Source organism: Ambystoma mexicanum, chromosome 9, assembly GCF_040938575.1.
Source record: "Ambystoma mexicanum isolate Mex_15411 chromosome 9, UKY_AmexF1_1, whole genome shotgun sequence".
NCBI lineage: Eukaryota > Metazoa > Chordata > Amphibia > Caudata > Ambystomatidae > Ambystoma > Ambystoma mexicanum.
In genome coordinates, this window is record NC_090931.1 from 756467466 (window position 1) to 756488077 (window position 20612).

Here is a 20612-nt window from a genome sequence, read left to right on the forward strand (position 1 = left end):
CTGCTCAGGCTGTGGAGTGGAGGGTAACGTTTAGGGAAGATAACAGGGTGCAGATATAACCCTGTGCTCCCAGTGGCAGGGTTTCATGTATGGGGAACACTGGAGCAACCCTGAGGCTGTAAAGGGGCCTCTTCCTATTCTGGAAGGAACTGCAAACTATTTTTAACGTCCCAGGTGTTCTCAGACTAAAAGTGACTCTGTGAATACAAAGAAACTTGAGTGCTATGATGAGGTGCTGCTGTCGCCTATGAGGCTACCTTCTGCGCAGTCTGTTCCTCAATCCCGATAAGCAGCTGGACAAGGACAATGTAAAGAAATGCATTCTTTAATATCTTTAAATCAACAGATGTGCATAGCTTTCCGCTACTAGAAAGCATCCGCCCTGAACCCATGTACACCCAAAGGAGGCCCTGGAAACCATGTTCAAAGTGGCCCCATTTTACATATTATCAGCAAGCCCAGCCCTTTTCCTCGGGAAACTTTTGGGAACACTACACAGAAGAGGCCCCGGGTGCGGAGGCCTAAGGGGAAATCACCAGTGCTCCCTACAGGCCGGCTCCCCCTGCTTTCTATTTGGCTGCTCAGTGTTCTTCAATTGATATAGCACATTGTAACATAACATTGCAGTCACATAACTACCCATCTGAACAGTGTGGCTCCACGTTTTAGGACTTTTACAGCAAAGTCTCTGAGAGTAAACATATCAACATGTAAGTGTCATTCAGATGCACATGACACTACAGATATGAGCGCAGAGGACCAGCCAGATCAGAGTCCCCGAGGATGCTCAAAACGACCAAAAGGCATTGCACCACTATTTGCCTGTGTGCCATTTTTGATTAAAATAATCTTTTTATCAGGATGAAAGCGCATGAAAGTCTAAAATGTATAATTGAATGCGAACATTATGGTCTTGAATATATTTTGATAAAATCACACTCCTCGTCTCGGGAGGATAGCTCAGGGACACCGTGCTCGCCTTGGAAACAAAACGACACGGGGAACACAGGTTCGATCCCCAGGTGCGCGCTTGGAAACCTCTAGGTATTAAGCGCGTTATAAATAACCTGTCATCATAAATAGAACTTCTTCTCTTGATAGAAAACAAATGATTGAGTGGCTATCCATACACAAGAGGTCCTTGGAACATCGTGGGCCAGCGCCCCCGGGAGCTTTTCCTAACAGGACAGAACACTAGCGATGCATTAGACGGTTGCTGGAGGGCTCCAGCAGCCTGGCAGGCTGAGGGCTGGGTTGCTGCCAGCCGTGTCTAACCTTGGGTAGAGAGGCCTGCTTAATGGAGCTGAATAAGAACGCGTTTTCTCTTCACGACATACATTGTTGCTTAACACAATAACACGTGCTGTACACTTTTGCTTGCAATTAAAGCCCTTGCTGAGGAGAGAATACCGTGGGATGTTTAGGGTTACACCTATGCCATGCCAGATGGTGCCAATCCAGTGGTTTGTGTTAGAGGAGCTTTCCGTCAGAGAAAGTTCATGAAACCACCGCTGTCAGTGTTATGATTTGCTATTGGTGCACTTCAGTGATGCGTTTTGCCCCGCCCTCGCTCCGTGGCTACACCACTTGAAACAATGTAACTGGCAAATCCTTGCTCAGAAAAGTCAATGAAACATGGTTTACACGCGATATCGGGCCTGATTTCAAACGACGTGCTCCAGTAGGAAAATCCCTTTGGAAAAAGCTTTGCAAATCAGGCCCATTGCAATTCCTGTCAAGACCAGCCCCCGTGCTATTAAAAAAGACAGGCCGCATAGAGGCTGCGCTTCATAACAATACATATGAAACACTTTGAAAATGAGTTCACTGTTAGGGTATAATTCCAAGCACCGGGGCAAAGAAACGAAAGTAAAAAAATAAATACAAAAAACCGTAAACAACCTGTCTCACAGATCATATAATACAATTGTAATTACCAAACGTCCTCTGCGTCTTCATCACACTCTGCTCCAAACTGGCAAATATCACACGTGGATGTTTCCTTCTGGCTGGTTTCTCCTGAGCCTTCGTTACCTGGGTGGAAAGAAGGGGTGGCAGAGATGAGCTTTTCAGGGAAGAGAGATGCACACGGAGCAGCACGCTGCCAGAGAAGGCCATGTTCATGATTCGAGGCGCGGCAATTAGTAAACATCGACAACAGGGACGTCATTTCACCAAAAGGCCAGGGGTTGCGGAGGTGACACCAGACAACCCTTGCTTGACCTCTGATGACATCACAGGAAGTGAGGTCGTTTGATCCCATCCCGAAGTGACAACACGGGAAGCGATGAAACACGACCTTTAACCCATTGACAAAACAGGAAGTGGCATCACATGGCATTGTTGCTAAGTACACTACGAAAAAAATGGTTACAATATACTATAATGTGATATACATTTCACACAAGAATGTATCACATATGTATCGTTAATATCAGTGTGTATAGGCCCATAATACCATATTACTGTGAATGCAAGCAGACGTCCAAGGCCAAATGATAATGATGTGTTATTATATAGCACTTACGCTTAAGCGCTTTATACAGAATAATTATACCTGCAATATCACCCAACCTGTGTTGGTACTCATTTATCGACCTCAGAAGGATGAAAGGCTGATTTGTGGTTTTTAAGAACAGACTAAATCAGTGACTCATCGCCTAAAGTGTGCTTGAAACAAACCTTTAATGAGTCTTGCAATTATTGTATAGAATTCCAGAAAGACAAATTATTTGTTTTTCCTATTCTTTCTTATTTTGGGTCACTGCTGAAAGTGTTACACTTGTGGAACTGGAACCCTGTTTTTTTAAGAGGCCTGAACAAGAAAGCCAGCCACTCCAGAAACATAGAGACACATGACACAGGCCAGGAGCTTATATATATATATATCTATATAAAAAAATGAAACAATAGTTTTTTCCATTTTTTTGTAGGGTAGCAAGGGATACAACAGTGGTAGCAAGGGAGACCTCGGGGGTCACAATTGCGACCCTTGGCGACCCCCAAATGATGTCCCTGATGGACAAGTGTTCATTTTGCAAAACTACGTATGGCTCACACATCTTCTCCACTTCTCCTGCAATACTAAACAGAACGGCGCACAGCTCTCTTGCAATGCGTCTGCACTGCAGCTCTGATACCTGTGATCGTTCAGGGCCAGCAGCCATGGCCAAAGCTTTCTGTTGTAATACGAGTGCTTGCGTTTATTGAATACGCTTTTATTCTTATAGACACCGCTGCGTTACATCACATTGAGTGTGTATGAGCCAGCATACGATCAGGGATATTGTCAGCACATACAACCTCAAGTGGGGCAGTTATTGCACAGCTAGGCATAAACAAGGGCTCATCTGCAAAGACTTTTAAAGATATTTTGGGCAAAAAACTATAAAGTTGCTACCTGAAGGCCCTTGTCTATAGTATGGAGGTAGAGTAAAAATACATATTATTCTAAATAAAAACATTGAACAAAACATTAAAAAATGTTTGAAATTGCATGGATATTAGTCTACTGATATCATTATTGACCTATTCTAAGCCAATAGGAACCTGCTGATATTGTCTGGTTTCCGATCGTTCTGATTTCAGGAGTCAAGGAAACAATAAACACTTGAGCTCTTTACTTTACTAGATTTGTACCGCACACCACCGACCCGGAGGATTAAGGGCACCAACAAAACAGAAACGTAACGAAAGAAACCGAGGAGGAACAAAGCAAACAGAAACAAACGTCCACTATAGCAGAATGGGAGCCTATTGGATCATTAGAATAAGAGACCTAGCTAAACAGAAACGTCTTGAGTTTCTCTCTGAACACAATGTTGAGCTCTCCTCTCTGAGGTCCAGAGGGATTGTATTCCAGGCAGTGGAGGCTACAACAAAGAATACCTTTTTTTCTTTTTACTGTGACAGTCTACAGGCTGGAGTACTTAGTTGGATAGTATTATTCTAAGTTTATGTGTATTAGATTTTAATTCCAACACTTCCCTTAGATATAATGGCGGCAAGCTTCTCAGACTTATGAGTGATCAGAAGGAGGCGAAAAGTAATTCTGGCTTTCATAGGTAACTAGGGCAAACTCCTTCTGGCCTCGGAAACATGGTCTCTTCTGGTAAGGTCCATGAGGATTCTGACACCATTGTCCAAGCAAGATTTATTTCAGCATGACACTGCCTCTTTGTGAGTCTCTTTTTTTCACATCCCCTTCAACGAAACAGGCACCATCCAATTTGGTGCACAAGGTGAAAGCTAAACCAAGAAATAATGCTACCGTCAAATCTGTTGCACATCAACCAATCTTACGCTTGAAGTAGTTACCTTATAAATATAACCTTGTTATTTAAATATTACAAAATAAAACAACATTTATTAATAGTACCATTTCGTGCTAGCAGCCTTATACAGTGAAATGTCCTTTCTATCAAAAGTCATAGATTGAATGGTGAAAATGACCACCCCCGCTTGGATCATCACTCGCTAAGGCAACAATGCAGTACCACATAACCACCGGTGGTATTACATTAACACCGGGGGTAAATAGCAGCCACCAGTACCAAAATGTAGCCAGTGGAACATTATTTCCCAGCAGGAGTATAAATACTGAAACACTGCAGGGGCTAATAACCATCAGGGGTATTTACCGCCAACAGTAAAAATACAGCCAGCAATAGATTTCAATATCTGAGGCTGGCACGTAATCCCTAGGCTGAAAACCACTCCTCCACACATACATGTTTGTTCACTGTTGAAACAAGACGCATTCATCACATGGCAGCAGGTATTTATGGGTGATACCTACTTTGGGAAATACATGTAGGAAATGGCTACCTGCATTTTCTTCCATATTGAACCAGTGGATGTGTAATTCTGCTGGCTGTCTTTTTTAAGCCTAGTGGTGTTTGTGTCTGGCACTACTTACTACTTACTGCTGGTAGTAATCTAGCAAAGTGGGGTTTATTGATGAAAAGTATTTTCACCTGCTGTAAAGTGAATGTCATTAAATCCAGTGGACATTGACATTAACTTCCAGCCATGAGCATGCCCCCCACTCTGTAATGAGGCTTGATACATTTGTACCACTACCACCATGCACACAATGGGGCCCTAAGTCTATTCACAATGGATAACTGCAAACAGTTGGTGTTAAAAGGCGAGGATGTTAGTAAGTAGCATTTGCAGGTATCCAAATAAAAACATTCGATCATTTCTACATTCGTTTTTTTTTTTTAATTCGGTTAATTCATGGACAACCACATTTGCATGGTGGCCGTCTGCCCAGCGGGCAGGTGAAATGCATGTGCACCTATCGCGGATACCTGCCATTCTTCCCACTGCATGTGTGCTGCCACAGGTGGGCGGTGTAGACACATTTCAGATGAGCGTGTGCCTCAGGACTGCTGAGTGACTGCTAAGCCCACAGAGACGGTTGCTCACATTCTAAACTTTCTTGCAGAGTGATGTCGCCCTCTCAGTATGTGTAGGTAGTGCTTGGGGCCCCCTACTAATGTGTAGGTCAGACATGCACATGCCATAATCTGGCAGCACAGCATCCTACCTGCTTGTGCTTCTCTCCATGATGGTCTTTACACCCTAGCAGGTCATGCATCTTTAGGTACCCACTGTGTAGTCTGCATGTTGTGCTACATCAGAAATGTGCGCTTCATCAAGTACACGCCATATAACAAAAGACGACCTCATGGGAGTGCCTCCCTCCCCAACGTACACAAATGCACTGCTGGATCTCCGATGATGTGTTAGGCATTATATTAAAGAAAAACTTTACACCGGAAGTGATGCAAAATCTTTCTCAAAGATTGTTCCAAGAGCTCTGCATTGGATCTGCAAATTGCAGCATCAAAAAGGGAAGGTGTGGTGCAGAACAGGACTTCCCACCCTCCATACTGTTCATTGCACACACGCACCCCAGGGGCAGGCAATTGAGCACTGGCAGCATCTTTACTTGTAAATGTGTTTGGATGGCATGTGGAGTCATTGTCATGTGAATGGTGGCGATGCGCGCCAGAGGAACATCTCGCCATGCCCGAATGCATCATGTTTTGGATGTCACCCCTGCGGGCGGGAACACACATCACGCAGTAGCATTCTCCTGTCACCTGATCCTTGGGGATGAACTAAGCCATCTAAGAAGCAGGAACCCAACAGATTCTAATGGATCATTTGACCTAAACATTTGACCTAATCACATTGGATCAAATTTATTTGACCTTTTTTTTTGGTCAAAAATGCAACACCACCTGCAACCCCCACAAACCCCCTCCCCACCTCCCCTTAACCAAATCTATACCCTTACTCACCCCCGTATATATATTTAATTAAATTTGACCGAAAAAAGGTCAACAAAATGCAATCAAATGTTTTGGGTCAAATGTCTTTAGGTCAATTATTCTAATACACATCCGGGTCTTGCTACTCACCAGATTGGATTTCTATAATGTCATCTACAGAAACCTGCCCAAGATACACACCTGGGAGTTTCAATGTATAGAGAACAGGTAGACAAACTCTGTTTCAATCTAAAAAATAATGCTTTTTAATCAAGCATTCAACAAGTAACACTGTTCTTTCAAAAATAGCACCCTTAGCCCCCATTGCTTCTCCGTATAGGGACTAAGCCTCACCAAACAAATAATGCCACCTATTATGCAATTGACTCAGTCTGACCAGCGTGCCACCCAGTACCTGGCTGGGCACATGTTGGATTAGCAGACGCATCGGAAATAGTGAATACTTCATCCATGATGCGTCCTTCGCGAGATAGTTCATCCTTGTCGCGAAACATAATCAGAAGTGTATATAGGTCGATTTTGTGCACAACAAATACTCTAAAGAAATACATTAGAAAAAGCCCCATGTTCTCATTTTTCAAAAGGATTTACTCAAAATCAAAATGTGCATTTTATTCAAGAACAAGATTCCCTGGTTGGCTAAACATAGATGACACACAAATAGACTAGCACCATATATATAAATACACAACTAGTGAAAAAGCCAAATTAGGCCTGTACACAAAGTCACCCACAGTTTGGATAGCAGTGTCAGGCATGTTTGTGCATCATTTTTATGGTTAATGACGGAAATTGAAATACAATCTCCATACTAATGGCCCATGGCACTTGGAACTAGGAAAGATATTAAAGGTTCCATGGGCTGCATAAAAAAAGCATTACCCACAAATAATCATGGTCACTTTCCCTTTCACTAAACTCATGGATGATGTCTTCATTTTTTTCAAAAAACCTTGGCAACACTGCTGCACAAGTATGGGTCTGCAGATAGTTGAAAGTAGGGTGAAAGGAAGTGGCACGAGGACGTTCTGCACAAGTTCACATATGAGAGCTTTGTCACTGTAAAATTGGGGTGGGAATGTTCTAAACTAGATCATGCTTGTGTCACTTAAGACGATCAGAAAGTGTGGTTGGCAGGCTCCAAACGCCAGAAGAAGCCTATATCCATGCATCACTCTTGCTCCCCTCACTGTTTCATGTCTTTAGCCAATCATCAAGCATGGAATGGAGGCTCTATCCTCCCGTTGGGCATTGCAATGTCACAGGAAACCTCAGATGAGGGTTCTCTTTCTCCCCTGCACATGACCTGACAGCGTGAGGAGTTTTTCCATTGTACCCTCTTGTGTCCTTGGAGACAGTCACACTCATTAGGATCTTCAGGTCAAGGTTATTATCTTCGTCCGTGGTAAACTATTACACCCTGATGTGATTTAACCCTTCAGTATATGGAGCTCACAAATGGAAGGGTTGGTTCATGCGCATACGATTGCGATGTAGAAGACTTAGAATTTGACATGACATTTGCCAATTAGAATAAAAAGTGAGGTCTTCTTTTATGATCAATTGAAGTTGAGAGACATTTCTATCGCTACTGCCTTATAATAAACATTGCACAGCCTTTTCATTAATAAAGTTCCCCTAGTTCTAGGGGTCTTATTCAGGGACGTCATTTCAAGAAAATGCCAGGGGTAGCGTAAGTGACATCCCATAACCCTTGACCTCTTATGACATCACAGGAAGTGATGTCATTTGCTCCCACCCCAAAGTGGCATCACGCAAAACAATGGAACATGACCGTTTGCCCCTTGATAGAACAGGAAATGGCATCGCATATCATTGTTCCTAAGTACACTACGAAAAATATGGTTATGATATATCTGTAATATGATATATATTTCATACACGAATGGATCACCACATGTATTGTTAATATCAGTGTTTATAGGCCCATATTACCAAATGACTGTGAATGCACGCAGACGTCCAAGGGCAAATGATAATGATGTTTTATTATATAGCATTTACGCTTTAGTGATTTACATAGAACAAATATACATACAATATCACCCAACCTGTGTTGGTACTCATTTATTGAGCTCAGAAGGATGAAAGGCTGAGTTGGCCATCCCAGGATTCAAACCTGCAACCTGCAGATCACACACACTCACACACACACACACACACACACACGCACACACATCACAGCAGTGAGCGCTCAACCCACTGATCTATCTTTCTCGCTATAGCTACCTTATCACTATAGTAAAATTAGCAATTACATGTCTGAATGTTCTTACCGGGTAATTTCCTTCCATTGTTATCTTCCTTCTACATGTTTCCGACCAAGGGAGGTTCCCCCCCATAAAAAACAGGGCTGTCCCACTATCTATACCTGAATGTTCTCAAAGCCAGAAAGCAGATTACACTCTGTAGTAGATACCAATTAACTGGTAACAGATTTAACAGCAGGCCAGTTCATCTGCAGGTCTGGTGCAAAGTTGGCCACTTGTCACGCCTGCGTGGATCGACTTTTCAGGCTCCACAGGTTGGCAAAATACATACCATTGGGAGAGTTCACAACTGTGTATTAAAGCATTTAGAGTAGCGCAGGTAAAGCAGCGCACTCACACAGTATCTTGTCCTCTGGGCACTCGTTACCTTATACATGCAAACAAACATCCTAAACAGCATGTCAGGGAAATAGGAAAGATAGACACATAACAACAAAGCATTCCCTGTGGCACAATGAAATCAAGGGCCCCTTTATGTGCTATGGTCAAACACTTCTACACTGCACACAAGCTTTTAGGCACAACGATTTTGTCAAGTGGCCGAAAACACTGATATAGCATGCCTTGTGATGATTGTAACAGATAACGGCCGAAGAAAACATGCTATAACTCCAACTTGCGAAAAGCAAAATACATTGGGCCTCATTACTACCCAGGCGCTAAGTGGTTAACGGCACCGTAAAAGGCTGTGGCACCGTTAACCACTTAGTGCCTTACTACGAGGTCCCTTTGCGGGACCCGACCTGAACGGCTGGTCTGGACCAGCCGTTAAAGTAGGGACCCGCAAAGGGACCTCGCAGGCAATTACGGTACCGCAATTTGCGGTACCGTAATAGCCGCCTTCCCCATTCCCATTGAGCCCTATTGGGAAAAAATGGGAATGGGGAAGGGTCATGGTGAAATGGGGAAATACCGCCCTGCCAACCTTGGAATGGGGCAGTATTTCCCCATTTCACCATGGCGGACTTGTTACAACACCGGCACCATCCATGGTGCTATAATGAGGGCCATAGTCCGAAATGGATGCTTATTGTACTCTAAATCGTTCTGGAAGTTGTTGCCTGCATTGTGAATTTAAGGTGTTTAAGGACAGACAAAACAAGTGACCCCTGAAGTGTGCCTGAAATAAACCTTTAATGAGTCTAGCAATTACTGTATAGAATTGCAGAAAGACAAATTATTTGTTATTCCTATTCTTTCTTATTTAGAGTCACTGCTAAAGTATTACACTCGTGGAACCCCTGTTTTTTTAAGAGGCCCGACCAAGAAAGCAGCCACTTCAGAGACACATAGTGCTGGCCGCAGCCCAGGAGCTTCCATTAAAAAAAAAAACTTAAAAAAAGCAAGGGAGAGCACAGGGATAGAAAGGGCGACCTCAGGGGTCGCAACTGCGACCCCTGGTGACCCCCAAATGACGTCCCTGGTCTTATTGTCTGATGCCCCCATAGGTCTGCATGCCTAATACTGCTGTTTTGACCTAGGGCTTGAACGGTGGGTAACGCAGCTCTCATTCATAGCACTGTGAGAAGGCTAATGCAACAACAGATTTCCTGTCTACGTTTATAAACCAGTGATGACTTTGTTGTATCTGTGACTCACCCCTGTGAAATCTTGCACCCAACTAGTTTAAAAGTTACACTTGCCGAATAGCCTCTCCATTTAGTTCGACCTTGATTTTTGGTTATCTATAGAAGTGGCATGCCATCACCACTGTTAATGATGTATTAACCACCAGGTGGCAGAATTTAGACAGCATGGCACGTTATCACCGTAACCGCACTGACGTTTTAGAAATAATTGCTGCATTGTTTGCATATTGTAATATAGAAACTTTCCAATTCTGTGTAATGGGGCATCTGCCTCTATTTCTCGTAGGCAACGAGCTAGATCATGTATGCATAATAGAAAATGTAGGGGTACCAACAGCCATTGTCGCGCTCTCGCCTCCATTGGGAAGGCCATAATATTTTCACCACATTGGTCATACCTCACTCTTGTCATATTGTCTTTACTAAGACACAGGTCATCTTCATAAGTAAAATAGGTAGTTGTTTTAACACTGCACGCATCATTATTCACACTGTCAAGAACAGTTCTCAAATCAGTTAAAACTATATATAATTTGCCCGATTCATGGAATTATTTGTGCAGTAAATAGTGACTACGCGCACCAAACTGCATGCAAAATCCTGTTAGTCAAATCATGGAATCGACTGTGCAGCACTTTTTCGTACAATGCGGGGACTTTGCGCATATGCAGTATGTCTCTGCGAGTGGCTGAGTGCCTTGCGCGAAACACCACGCAGGGCATGGGCATGGCTTGTGCAGCGGTCAGGGAAGGGGGCGGAACTCGAAAAATTAGGGAGAACAAGTGAACATGTGGGCGTTTACGAGGGACAGCCTGCAGCCAGCCCATTGCACGGCCACCACTGCGTGGAACGACACGTATTCATGGATACAGGCTGCTGGTGGCCTCCTTGTCCGCCCCTGATGGCAAAGCAATGCATGTGGTACAGTAATACAACTAAACACGCTTGCACTAGATGGCAAAGCATTGCTTGAAACGTGCACATTTGCTTTTAATTCCCCCACTAGAAAAAGAGTGCTAGCGATTGAACATCTGCAGTAGAAAGTGCTTAGTTGCATATCCTTCATAAAACCTGTACAATAAACATAGATAGCCAAACTAATGAAGAGGAAAAGGGTACATAACGATATACACTACAGGTCATGCTTAAGTGGGCAAAATGGTGTGACAGTCACGGACAATTAGTGGAGTGAACACCTAAAACTTGACATTCCATTGTCAACAAGTCTACAGTTCGCTTGTGAACGATTCGAGAGCTGTAGGCCACTCGTATGGGGCTTTTGAACTAACAAATACTCAAGATGTCTGCCAGGAAAGGTCCGACATACATTGGTGCACTCAGAGCATCAGGTGATTTGGCACGCAAGCGAATCAACAAGGCTTTCTGTTTATTTAGGCACACGCATTTACGCGCCCTTGCGTGAGTTCGCAAGGCTCGAGGGCGGGGGCCAGGGTAATGGCTGTCCAAGCTAACTTGCAGGCAAGCACATAAAGGGTCATGTCATTCAAGCCATCTGAAGGCAGCAAACCACTGTGTCATAAACAGCGCTCAAAGTTCCAACTCTGAATGAAAGGGCAACATCAGATGAAATGTGAAAAAACTGTTCTGTCCGCGTCAACCTTTCAAGGCAAAGGTAGATTTATTTAAACACGCGCACCACACACGCACGACTTCTCATCCCGCCAGCCGCCAGGGTTCTACAGTTGAGATGACAGTGAGGGAAAACAACAGAACTGCATCATTGGCTTGCGACATGTCTGCTGTTAAATAATAATTCTGCCATGCTGCAAAAACAAGATGGCTGCGACTTTGCATAGCTGATACATGGTGCTGCTTTGAATGAGTGATCCATAGATGTTGAAATCGCCTTCGACGTGACTTATGCGCACATACGCTTGCTGGTCTGGCGACGTATGCTAATGCAGAGTGAGAACTAAGAATCTGGAACAATCATCATAGTGGCGAAGTCCTGCGCTCCAGCAGACGTCATGCTGTATACTTGCCAACCTTACCGATTTAGGCGGTAGGATACCGCTTTTAAAGCAGTCCTACCGCCTACGGATTTTTATTTTTTTTGGCCATGCCAACTCAGGGGAGTCTTTCAAGGGCTCCCCAGAGCTGGCTTAGCGGGAGAAGGCGCGGCATGCAGGCTTTTGATGTAAAAGGCGCCCACAGCGGCGGGCTAAATGTGCCCCTCCGCCATGGGTGCCTTTGACAAAAGGCGCCATTAGCCCCCCCATCATGCCAGCTCGGGGGAGTCTTTCAAGGGCTCCCCCGAGTTGGTGTAGCGGGAGAAGGCGCGGCATGCAGGCTTTTGATGTAAAAGGCGCGCACGGCAGCGGGCTAAAGGCGCCCCTCCGCCATTGGTGCCTTTGACAAAAGGCACCATTAGCCCCCGCCACGCCAGTTCGGGGGAGTCTTTTAAGGGCTCCCCCGAGCTGGCGTGGTGGCAGAAGGCATGGCAGGCGCCTTATTGTCATTGAATGCACCCGCTGCAATGGGCTCATTCAATGACAATGGGCTGCGGACGCGCCCTATTCCTAGCATTACCTCCTCGCCTGACTATTTTTGAAACTTTAAGATTCCTACAGATTTTTGGTCACAGAATGTTGGCATGTATGATGCTGTAAGACATGCATGTAAATTAAACACAAGGAAGGAGGCAGAATAAAGGGGGACTCGGTGTGTGTACTCCAGAGGTGTAGAAAGGGTAAGGCCTGAGCGAGCAAGGCCCACCCAAAATCTGTAAATGCCTGCTCAGAAGGACTCAGTGTGGGCATTTACAGATGTTAATGTCACTGCGGTGGGCACAACTACCTTAGCTTCAGGACCCACTTGTTAGACAATCCTGGCTACGCCTCTGTACCCTGGGGACATTCAGAACGGATGTCGGCATTCGATGCTGGGGGTTGAGCAGATGGAATACATGTCCCGCCAGTCGTAGCACACCAGGGGTCAAGTCCTAAAAAATAAAGTGGGGGGACTCATCAACAAACACAATGGGATGTGACATCACGAGAAATTAGCATATAAAGGCGAAATATGCACATTCCATTAAATTGGCTTTGCCTAACCACCCAGATTGCACAGAACGAATGGCATTTGCCTTCATAAAATCAACACACACACAAAACAAAGACAGGATATTTTTTTCTAATCGTGTTTTTGAAAACGTTCAAAGGTGTGCATGTTTTAAACTCCAAGAACCAATACAAATGTCTCCTTGGGAATTGCAGTACCGAAATGGGACATTTCACCTTTAGTTGTTTGCTATTTTTCATAAGGTTAGATAGTGCAATGGTGAAGTGTCCCGCCTAGAAACCTGACCACTGTAGTTTGATCCCGAGGTCGGTTTTAATTCATAAATTCAAAGAGAACATCCAATGTTTCTTTTTTAGCTGGGGGACCGAGTCCACCCTCTGAATAAAGTGGGTGGACTATGTCCCTCCGTGTGCACCCTCGACTTGAGCCCTGTAGCACACATCTTCAAACACCACCACGAATTCATCAAGTGACCCTGCTCAGCTTCACCTCTGCCTGGACCATGGCAGCTCCATCGGACTGGTTCTGCCCTAGTAATGTGCAGTGCTACCCCACAGACATTAGCTGCAACGGGCGGCGGCCCTGCCGTTCCCCAACTGCAAATCCTACTCTGATTGGGAAATGTTTTAGATCCACACCTGCTGTCACCCTATTCGAGAGCAGCAATGTCATAGCTCATTACTCGCTGCTAGCTGGCTCCCAGTGCAGCAACACTATAGTGCCCCACCTCATCTTCTCCCTGCGGCCATGGGGTGGAACATCGACAAAAGAATGTTTCTTCTGGTAGCATCTTCTGCAAGGTCAATTCATAGCAGTACATTGGCGCTGCAACATAACAATGAGGGGGTTTGGTGGTTTCAGTGGTGGCTGCAATAGCTGCCCCCGTCCCACACAGCACAGAGATTCCATGCGCAAGTGCCATTCCCTGCCGAGAGGTTACATGCTCGAATCCATGAATGCATCTCGTGCCGCGCAATTGTGTGTGTGTGATGGACTGCCTGCGTGCTGCATCTCGTAACGCCCACATTTTTACACATGTTCTTCTCCATTTCCCGTGTTCTGCTGTCAGGGGTTTTGACCCATGTTCGAGTTATTATGCTGCAACATTTGGGGCTGTGGGCTAAGAAAATCCAAGATGGCCGAAAAAGCCCACATTGCGCCAGAATCTAGGAAAACCACGCAGTTTTTGCGCACACCAAAATGGTCGCCTGACCTATCACCCACCAGTGTGAGCGTGATGGGCCAGGAGTGCCATGAGTGGAATGTGTGCCAAAGGAAAAAGAGCAGTGCCTGTTAGCTCAAAAAAGCGCTTTGAAATCACCTTTGTTTCTCTGAAATGCAAGCTAAAAATGCCTATTTTAAACATTGCAAGATATTCAAAAATCTCAATGAACACCAGCAGACATGAAGAACCGTAAACAATGTTTATAACAAAACTGTCTGAGCTGTGGATGTCAGCAGCCTAAGTTAAATTGGACTGAAAGACACTAAAATCTAAATGTTTAAAATAATTGAGTGGCCTACTGTTGAGTGTCACATAGTTTGCAACTGTTAAATGTCATAGTTTTGAACTTAGAATCAGCGTTCTAGCTGCATGTGTAAAAATGGTAAGTTTGATTTGGATGAAGAAATCTGGGAACAAAAGTGACATTTAGCTGAAGCCTGGCTTAAAGAGATTGAATTCTGCATGACAACTACTCCCGACGGGAGTTGAAACTTGCTCAACAAATGTTCCCAGGCCTGGCCTGCATTCTCCTGCCCTCACCAAAGGGAGATGACACCTTTCTGATTGGATTAGGGGAGGAGCAGCTGGGGACTGCAGGAAACTGAACAATGAGCCTTCCTTGGCTCAGGCAAATGTTAAATTAGGGGGGGTCGTAAATGGCTTCCTCTTGAGAGAAACTGGGAGGGGCAGTGCCTCTGTGAGCAACTTGAGTTGTAGGAAGTGGACAAACCAGAAATTCCACCATGTGCTTTGGGAAACCACACCCCTCTGGGCCAGAGCATAATTTTAAAAAGATGGATAATTCATAGTACAGACTTGTCAAAATTATATAATTAATATCATTATTCTTGTGATTTTTCTGTGCGCATTTTAAGAGGTGTTAGGACTCTGTACCATGTTCAGAGGCAAAACCCCATGAATTATGGAGATTGCAGACACAGGGTTCACGCTAGAAAAATGAAAATGTACTGGAATATCTGTAGAAATGCGGAGTACATCTGTGTAATCTTTGGTAAAAATCCAATATTGGTAAACCAACTAAAAATGAAAATAAGTTGCCATTTTTGAACCCTGGCTCTTAGAAACATCAGAGTTGGAACAGAGATCTACCCGAAGTAATATATGATATGTACATGTAATGTCAACCACTTGTGTATTTGGGAAATATGTTTAGTTATGAAAATGATTTTCTAAGGTAAAAAAAAGCGGAATGTTCTTTCTTTGGAGCCATAAACATGACACCTGATGACATAGAATGGCTCACTGCTCCCTTCTCAAATCAGGTCAAAGAGAAATCCTTGACCTATAAAATCATGAGTGGATTGGGCATAGAAAGTTAGCATTCACACCCATTTTCAAAAGACATAAAAAGAGCCACTGGAAGCCGGACAGGGACATTCATTTTTCAACCTTCAACTGAATTCCTGCGCAGCATGCTGACGGAGAACTCCAAAACTAGAACTCCAGAGATCCAGACTAACTCCAGAACAAAAACTCAGAAGAGCTGAACTCTTCAGCAGGCCTCAAAATCTTTTGCAAACTATTCAACCGCTGGGCTGTGCGGTTTGCTGCTTGCTAAGAGTCCTGTGTATCAAGAACAGAACCAGTACCCAGAAAGCAGTGCGGTATCCAGAATCCACTTAATCCAGACCAGCAGAACCAGAGACACAGACCAGACCGCTGTGAACAGAACCAGTGCCTTATTGACCTGCCGAGCAGAGAGAACCGCAGCTAAACTTGTTGACCAGATCTGTGACGAGGCCATTCCTTTCAAATGTATAGTGTGAGTACCCAGCTAGGACTGGGCAGAACCCATCTCTTAGCTTAAAATAATCTGATTCAAAACATTTGAACCTGTTTAGAACTGCATCATAAGAAATCGTGTGTTCCTCCTGTTGATTCAAACCTTTCAAAGTGCATCTGTTATTCCGAAACTGTAATTTCATTTCTGAAAAACTACCTTTACAAAATCGTCTGTATCTTTGGAACCGTGCATCCTAGGAACGAAATGTATACTTTTATTGTAAAGCTAAGATTCCCAGCTTTTTAACAAGCTCTAAACCGACTTTCTATTCCTTATAGCGCCTCCGTAATTGCGCTCGACGCACTCGAGAAAAAGTGCTGCGATTTCACATTTTGCTTCATTTCAACCATGAGTAGAAAGATCTGTCCTTTGCTTCCATTACTGAAATCCGTTTTCAACCTGATAATCCCTCATTAATCATTGTTAGTGTGGACCTGAACTGATTTAAAATATCTCTCACTCACCCTGAACCTCTAGAGGGAATTAAAATCAATTTTAGCATATTTCACTCCCTTGCAAATCACCTGAAAGTCTTTCGCCTGTGTTTCAAAATCATCCCTGATGCTATTAGCTTGCTAGGGGGGAACTGAATTCGTATTGTACTGTGATTGTATTCCTGAAGACTGTGTGTGTTACTTCCATCTCCTTACATTGCAAAGGGGGGGAATGAATTGTCAGAGAAAAAGTGATCATAGTATCTTTTGCTGAAATCATATCAAGTTTATTTCTGTACTGCCTTTTATTCATCTTTGCATCTCCTTGAAACCATAAAGCCTTCTCAGCTACCTTATCCTCTATACTACTCCTAAGTAATTAAACCAGTGTGCTAGTATAACATCATCCATTGTTGATCACTGTCAGTGTGATATCAAATATTAATTTATTATTAAAGTTTGATATATATATATTGTTTAATTTTTCAAATAAAGCGTTTTAATTTGCAAATTAACCTACTTCTTGGCTCAGTGGGGTCAGGGGGATTCTAAAAGAGGGGCGTTATACAAGGGTTCATCATCCAGATTATAACTTGTCATAGAAATATATAAATAAGGGCTTCCCTCGAGCAATCCCAGACAAGGCACTGACTTAGTGGGAATGTTTGATGGGAGTCATTAACACTGCCCCCTACTACACCTTCTGGGCAGGCCTCGTCAACAGTCTGTGTGGTGTCACGCACAAGGTGCTTGGCGGTTCACAGACACGTGCTGAACCTGCGTGAACTCCATCAAGTCCTGGAAAAGTACACCACATTCAATTCTATGAATCTACAAACGTGGATTTGCACGCTTTTTGGCACGCAAGTACCCTGTAATCTGCGCAAATAATTCCATGAATCTAGCCCTCAGTGCCATATTTACAAAGTGTTTTTTAATGAGATTGCACATTGTACAATGAGCCCCTCAGAGTATTCCTTGAGTTATCTGGGACACAGTATCAGAGTATGTGGGTTTCTTTGTGCTGTAACATTTCTGTATAGTCGTATTTCACATTTTGATAACACATTCGGACAGTTCTGATGGAGTTCAATAAAAAGTGTTTCCATTTGTTTGCGCTGAAACAAAATCATGTATTGTAATTGTAGATCAACATGTACATCCATCAATGTGTATGTTCATGGGTCCATATGACGTATTCTGGTCACTTGATCCATTTTTATTTCTAAATACAAACACACTTTTAAGGCATGTATTTCTTTTCCGTTGACTAGTTATGGAATACCTTCACTGGGAGCAGTTTTCCTCTGAGAGGCTGGGGCCTATTAGAATAACGACCTGGCGCCAGATTACAGAAACTTTGCACCGGTGCAAGTGCAAAGTTGCACGGTATTAGCACTAGGGCAAAGTTTGCCCTATTTTTTAAAACAATGGGCCATATTAGAAAACTATTGCACCATGTCAAGTGCAATTTGGCATGGTGTAGGCATCAGGGCAAAAATTACTCTTGGGCAAAAAAGATAGATTTTCCCGACATTGAAAAAACGCATCCAAAATGTATCTTTCTTGCACTAGAGCAATTTTTTCCCAGGTGTTTATACAATGTCAAGGTGCAGCTGTCATGGTGCAATAGTTTTCTAATATGTCCTAGTGTTTTTAAAAATAGGGCAAACTTTTCCCTAGTGCTAATACCGTGCAACTTTGCCCTTGCACCGGTGCAAAGTTTCTTTAATCTGGCCCCTGGTTTCTAGCACTCTTTCTTGAAAAACGCGCACCTCCATGTGCGACAGCATGCAAAAGAAATTCCACAGATGTTAAAGCAGTGGCTGGCAGTTTATTTATGATGCTGGGGCAGTCGTGGGAGCTCCTGTGTTGCTTAGACTGCTTCTATGCAGGGGTGCTTTGAGCCGCATTTAAGTGCTAGCCACCTGGAAGAGGTATATATCTCCGTGTGTTTTTACTAACATTTCGCTGGTCTCTGTTGAACTCAGCAGCCCAAAACCGACAATGTGTTTACGAGGACAGAGGAAAGAAATGCTCCATCTGCTGTCTTTAGAAAGCCTCACAGTGGCAGAAAACAAGTAGGCACGAAGCGAGGCGTTTTGCCACCATAATGCGTATGAAATAGTTGTCTGACAATGGAGTCGTTTTTGCCAAAGACTGACCCCCCAGCTCCACTCCAAAAAATAGAAGGTGATTGCAGAGAGCTTTGCAGCAACATGCTGTTCGAAAACTCCTCGGCTCAGTGTGCATCCACGGAGCACACATTCACAGAACCTTTCTGGCACTAAAGATAGCAATTTTCCAGTGGGACAAATTCTATTGTGTGTTGCGTGTTGAGTGCTCCTACAAAGCTTCTCAATGGGCTTCGCAGCTTTGTGCTTGCTGCACAAAGAACACGCATTCTTGAAGAAAATATCTTTTCAGAATAGTGCGCCGCGAGCGAAAGGTATGCGGGTGCTGTTCCAGCTTCCATTAAAAACGCGTCACGTTGAGAGTGTCGCTCTGTCATTATTGTAGCCTTGCATTATACAAAAGTCCAACACAACATTGTAGAACGTGGAATTACCTTCGCGGGCACACGGATTAGCTGCCTCATTCACAAAAGCATTTTACAATGATGCCATCCCATTGAAAAATGTTGTGCACATCTGGCCGCATGTGTACACACAACACATGCTTCCCGTTTGAAGTATGGCTTCATTTTATGAATCATTTGCACACACAGGACAATACTGTTCATATGTTTAACACTTCTGCTACAAAGATAAGATATGACAGAAGGAATTGTGCTTTCACGCGCAGGATTGTAATCGTGTTTAAAATCATACAACCAACTCAACCTATCTTTCCGATTTTTAATTAAAAAAAATCCTTTCAATCTAAACATGCATTTCATAAATCTTGGAGCCTGATTTTACAAACATGTTTTCAATGGGACTTACCCATGTTATAATATGTTTGTAAATCAGGCCCTTAATGCGCTAAGATATGTTCAAAACCTCTAAAATGGAGGAGTGGCATGCACAGCAACATGGCACACTTGCTTTCTGCTCTCGCTTCTCCTGCATGCACGCTCCATGTGTCCTTAAAGAGAATCATGTACAGGTGAAGACACTGAGCCACAAGACACCCACACCATTGCGCTCCGTGCATATGCACGTGTTGGACACCAACCACAACTACCGTGATACCTGGATGCACAATCACAGTGAGAGGATGGAGAGGGCATTGCTAACAATGTTATGTCTCTTTTTGGGTGGAAATATGAAATATTTTTAAAAAAGCACATAGAAAAGCTATACAACACCTTTTGAATTTTAATATTTGGACTGTCAGTGGAGAAAACCACCCAGGCCAGATATTTCAGTAAACAAACATAGTATATGTGATGTCATCAGTGATGTCATCAATGACACTTGTGATGTCATCTTTGATGTCCTGGGTGTTAGGCTTAGCAGTGCACCTGGTGGCGCGAGTTATGGTTGCTTAGCTTACCATAACTGGCGAATTCCTGAGGTGTTTTGGTATTACTTGAAACCTTAACGTTCCTTTAACAATGTTTTTTCGTTGAATTTCATAGGTTTGTATTAGTGCAACTTAACCATAACGCCACTTTAACAGAGTTTGTTCATTGAATATATATATATATATATATATTATATATATCAGACAAATGCAGGTAGGGATCAATACGGACCCAATTTCTGTCATTACCTACTTCGGACTCCCTGTTGGTCTACGTATATCTCTCTGCCTTTCTGTTCATTCAGATATTTGACTGTTGCCATATTTGTATGCTCTCTTTTTCAGGTTTCTGCACCTTTGTATAGCTCAGCCTCTCGTTTTTTGTATGGCTGTGTCTCTTCCTCTTGTTCTGTCTGTCTCAATCGATCACCATGTATCCATCTATGTTTGCGCT

At 43.6% G+C, this 20612-nt stretch overlaps 1 protein-coding gene across 1 annotated transcript in view; it reads right to left on the reverse strand.

Annotated features, from left to right (window-relative positions):
- TMEFF2 (transmembrane protein with EGF like and two follistatin like domains 2) overlaps positions 1-20612 on the reverse strand; it is an 866447-nt gene that overhangs the window by 460036 nt on the left and 385799 nt on the right. The window contains exon 5 of the mRNA XM_069615689.1: positions 1938-2034. Coding sequence (XP_069471790.1) covers positions 1938-2034 — 97 coding nt within the window. The remainder of the gene's footprint in view (positions 1-1937; positions 2035-20612) is intronic.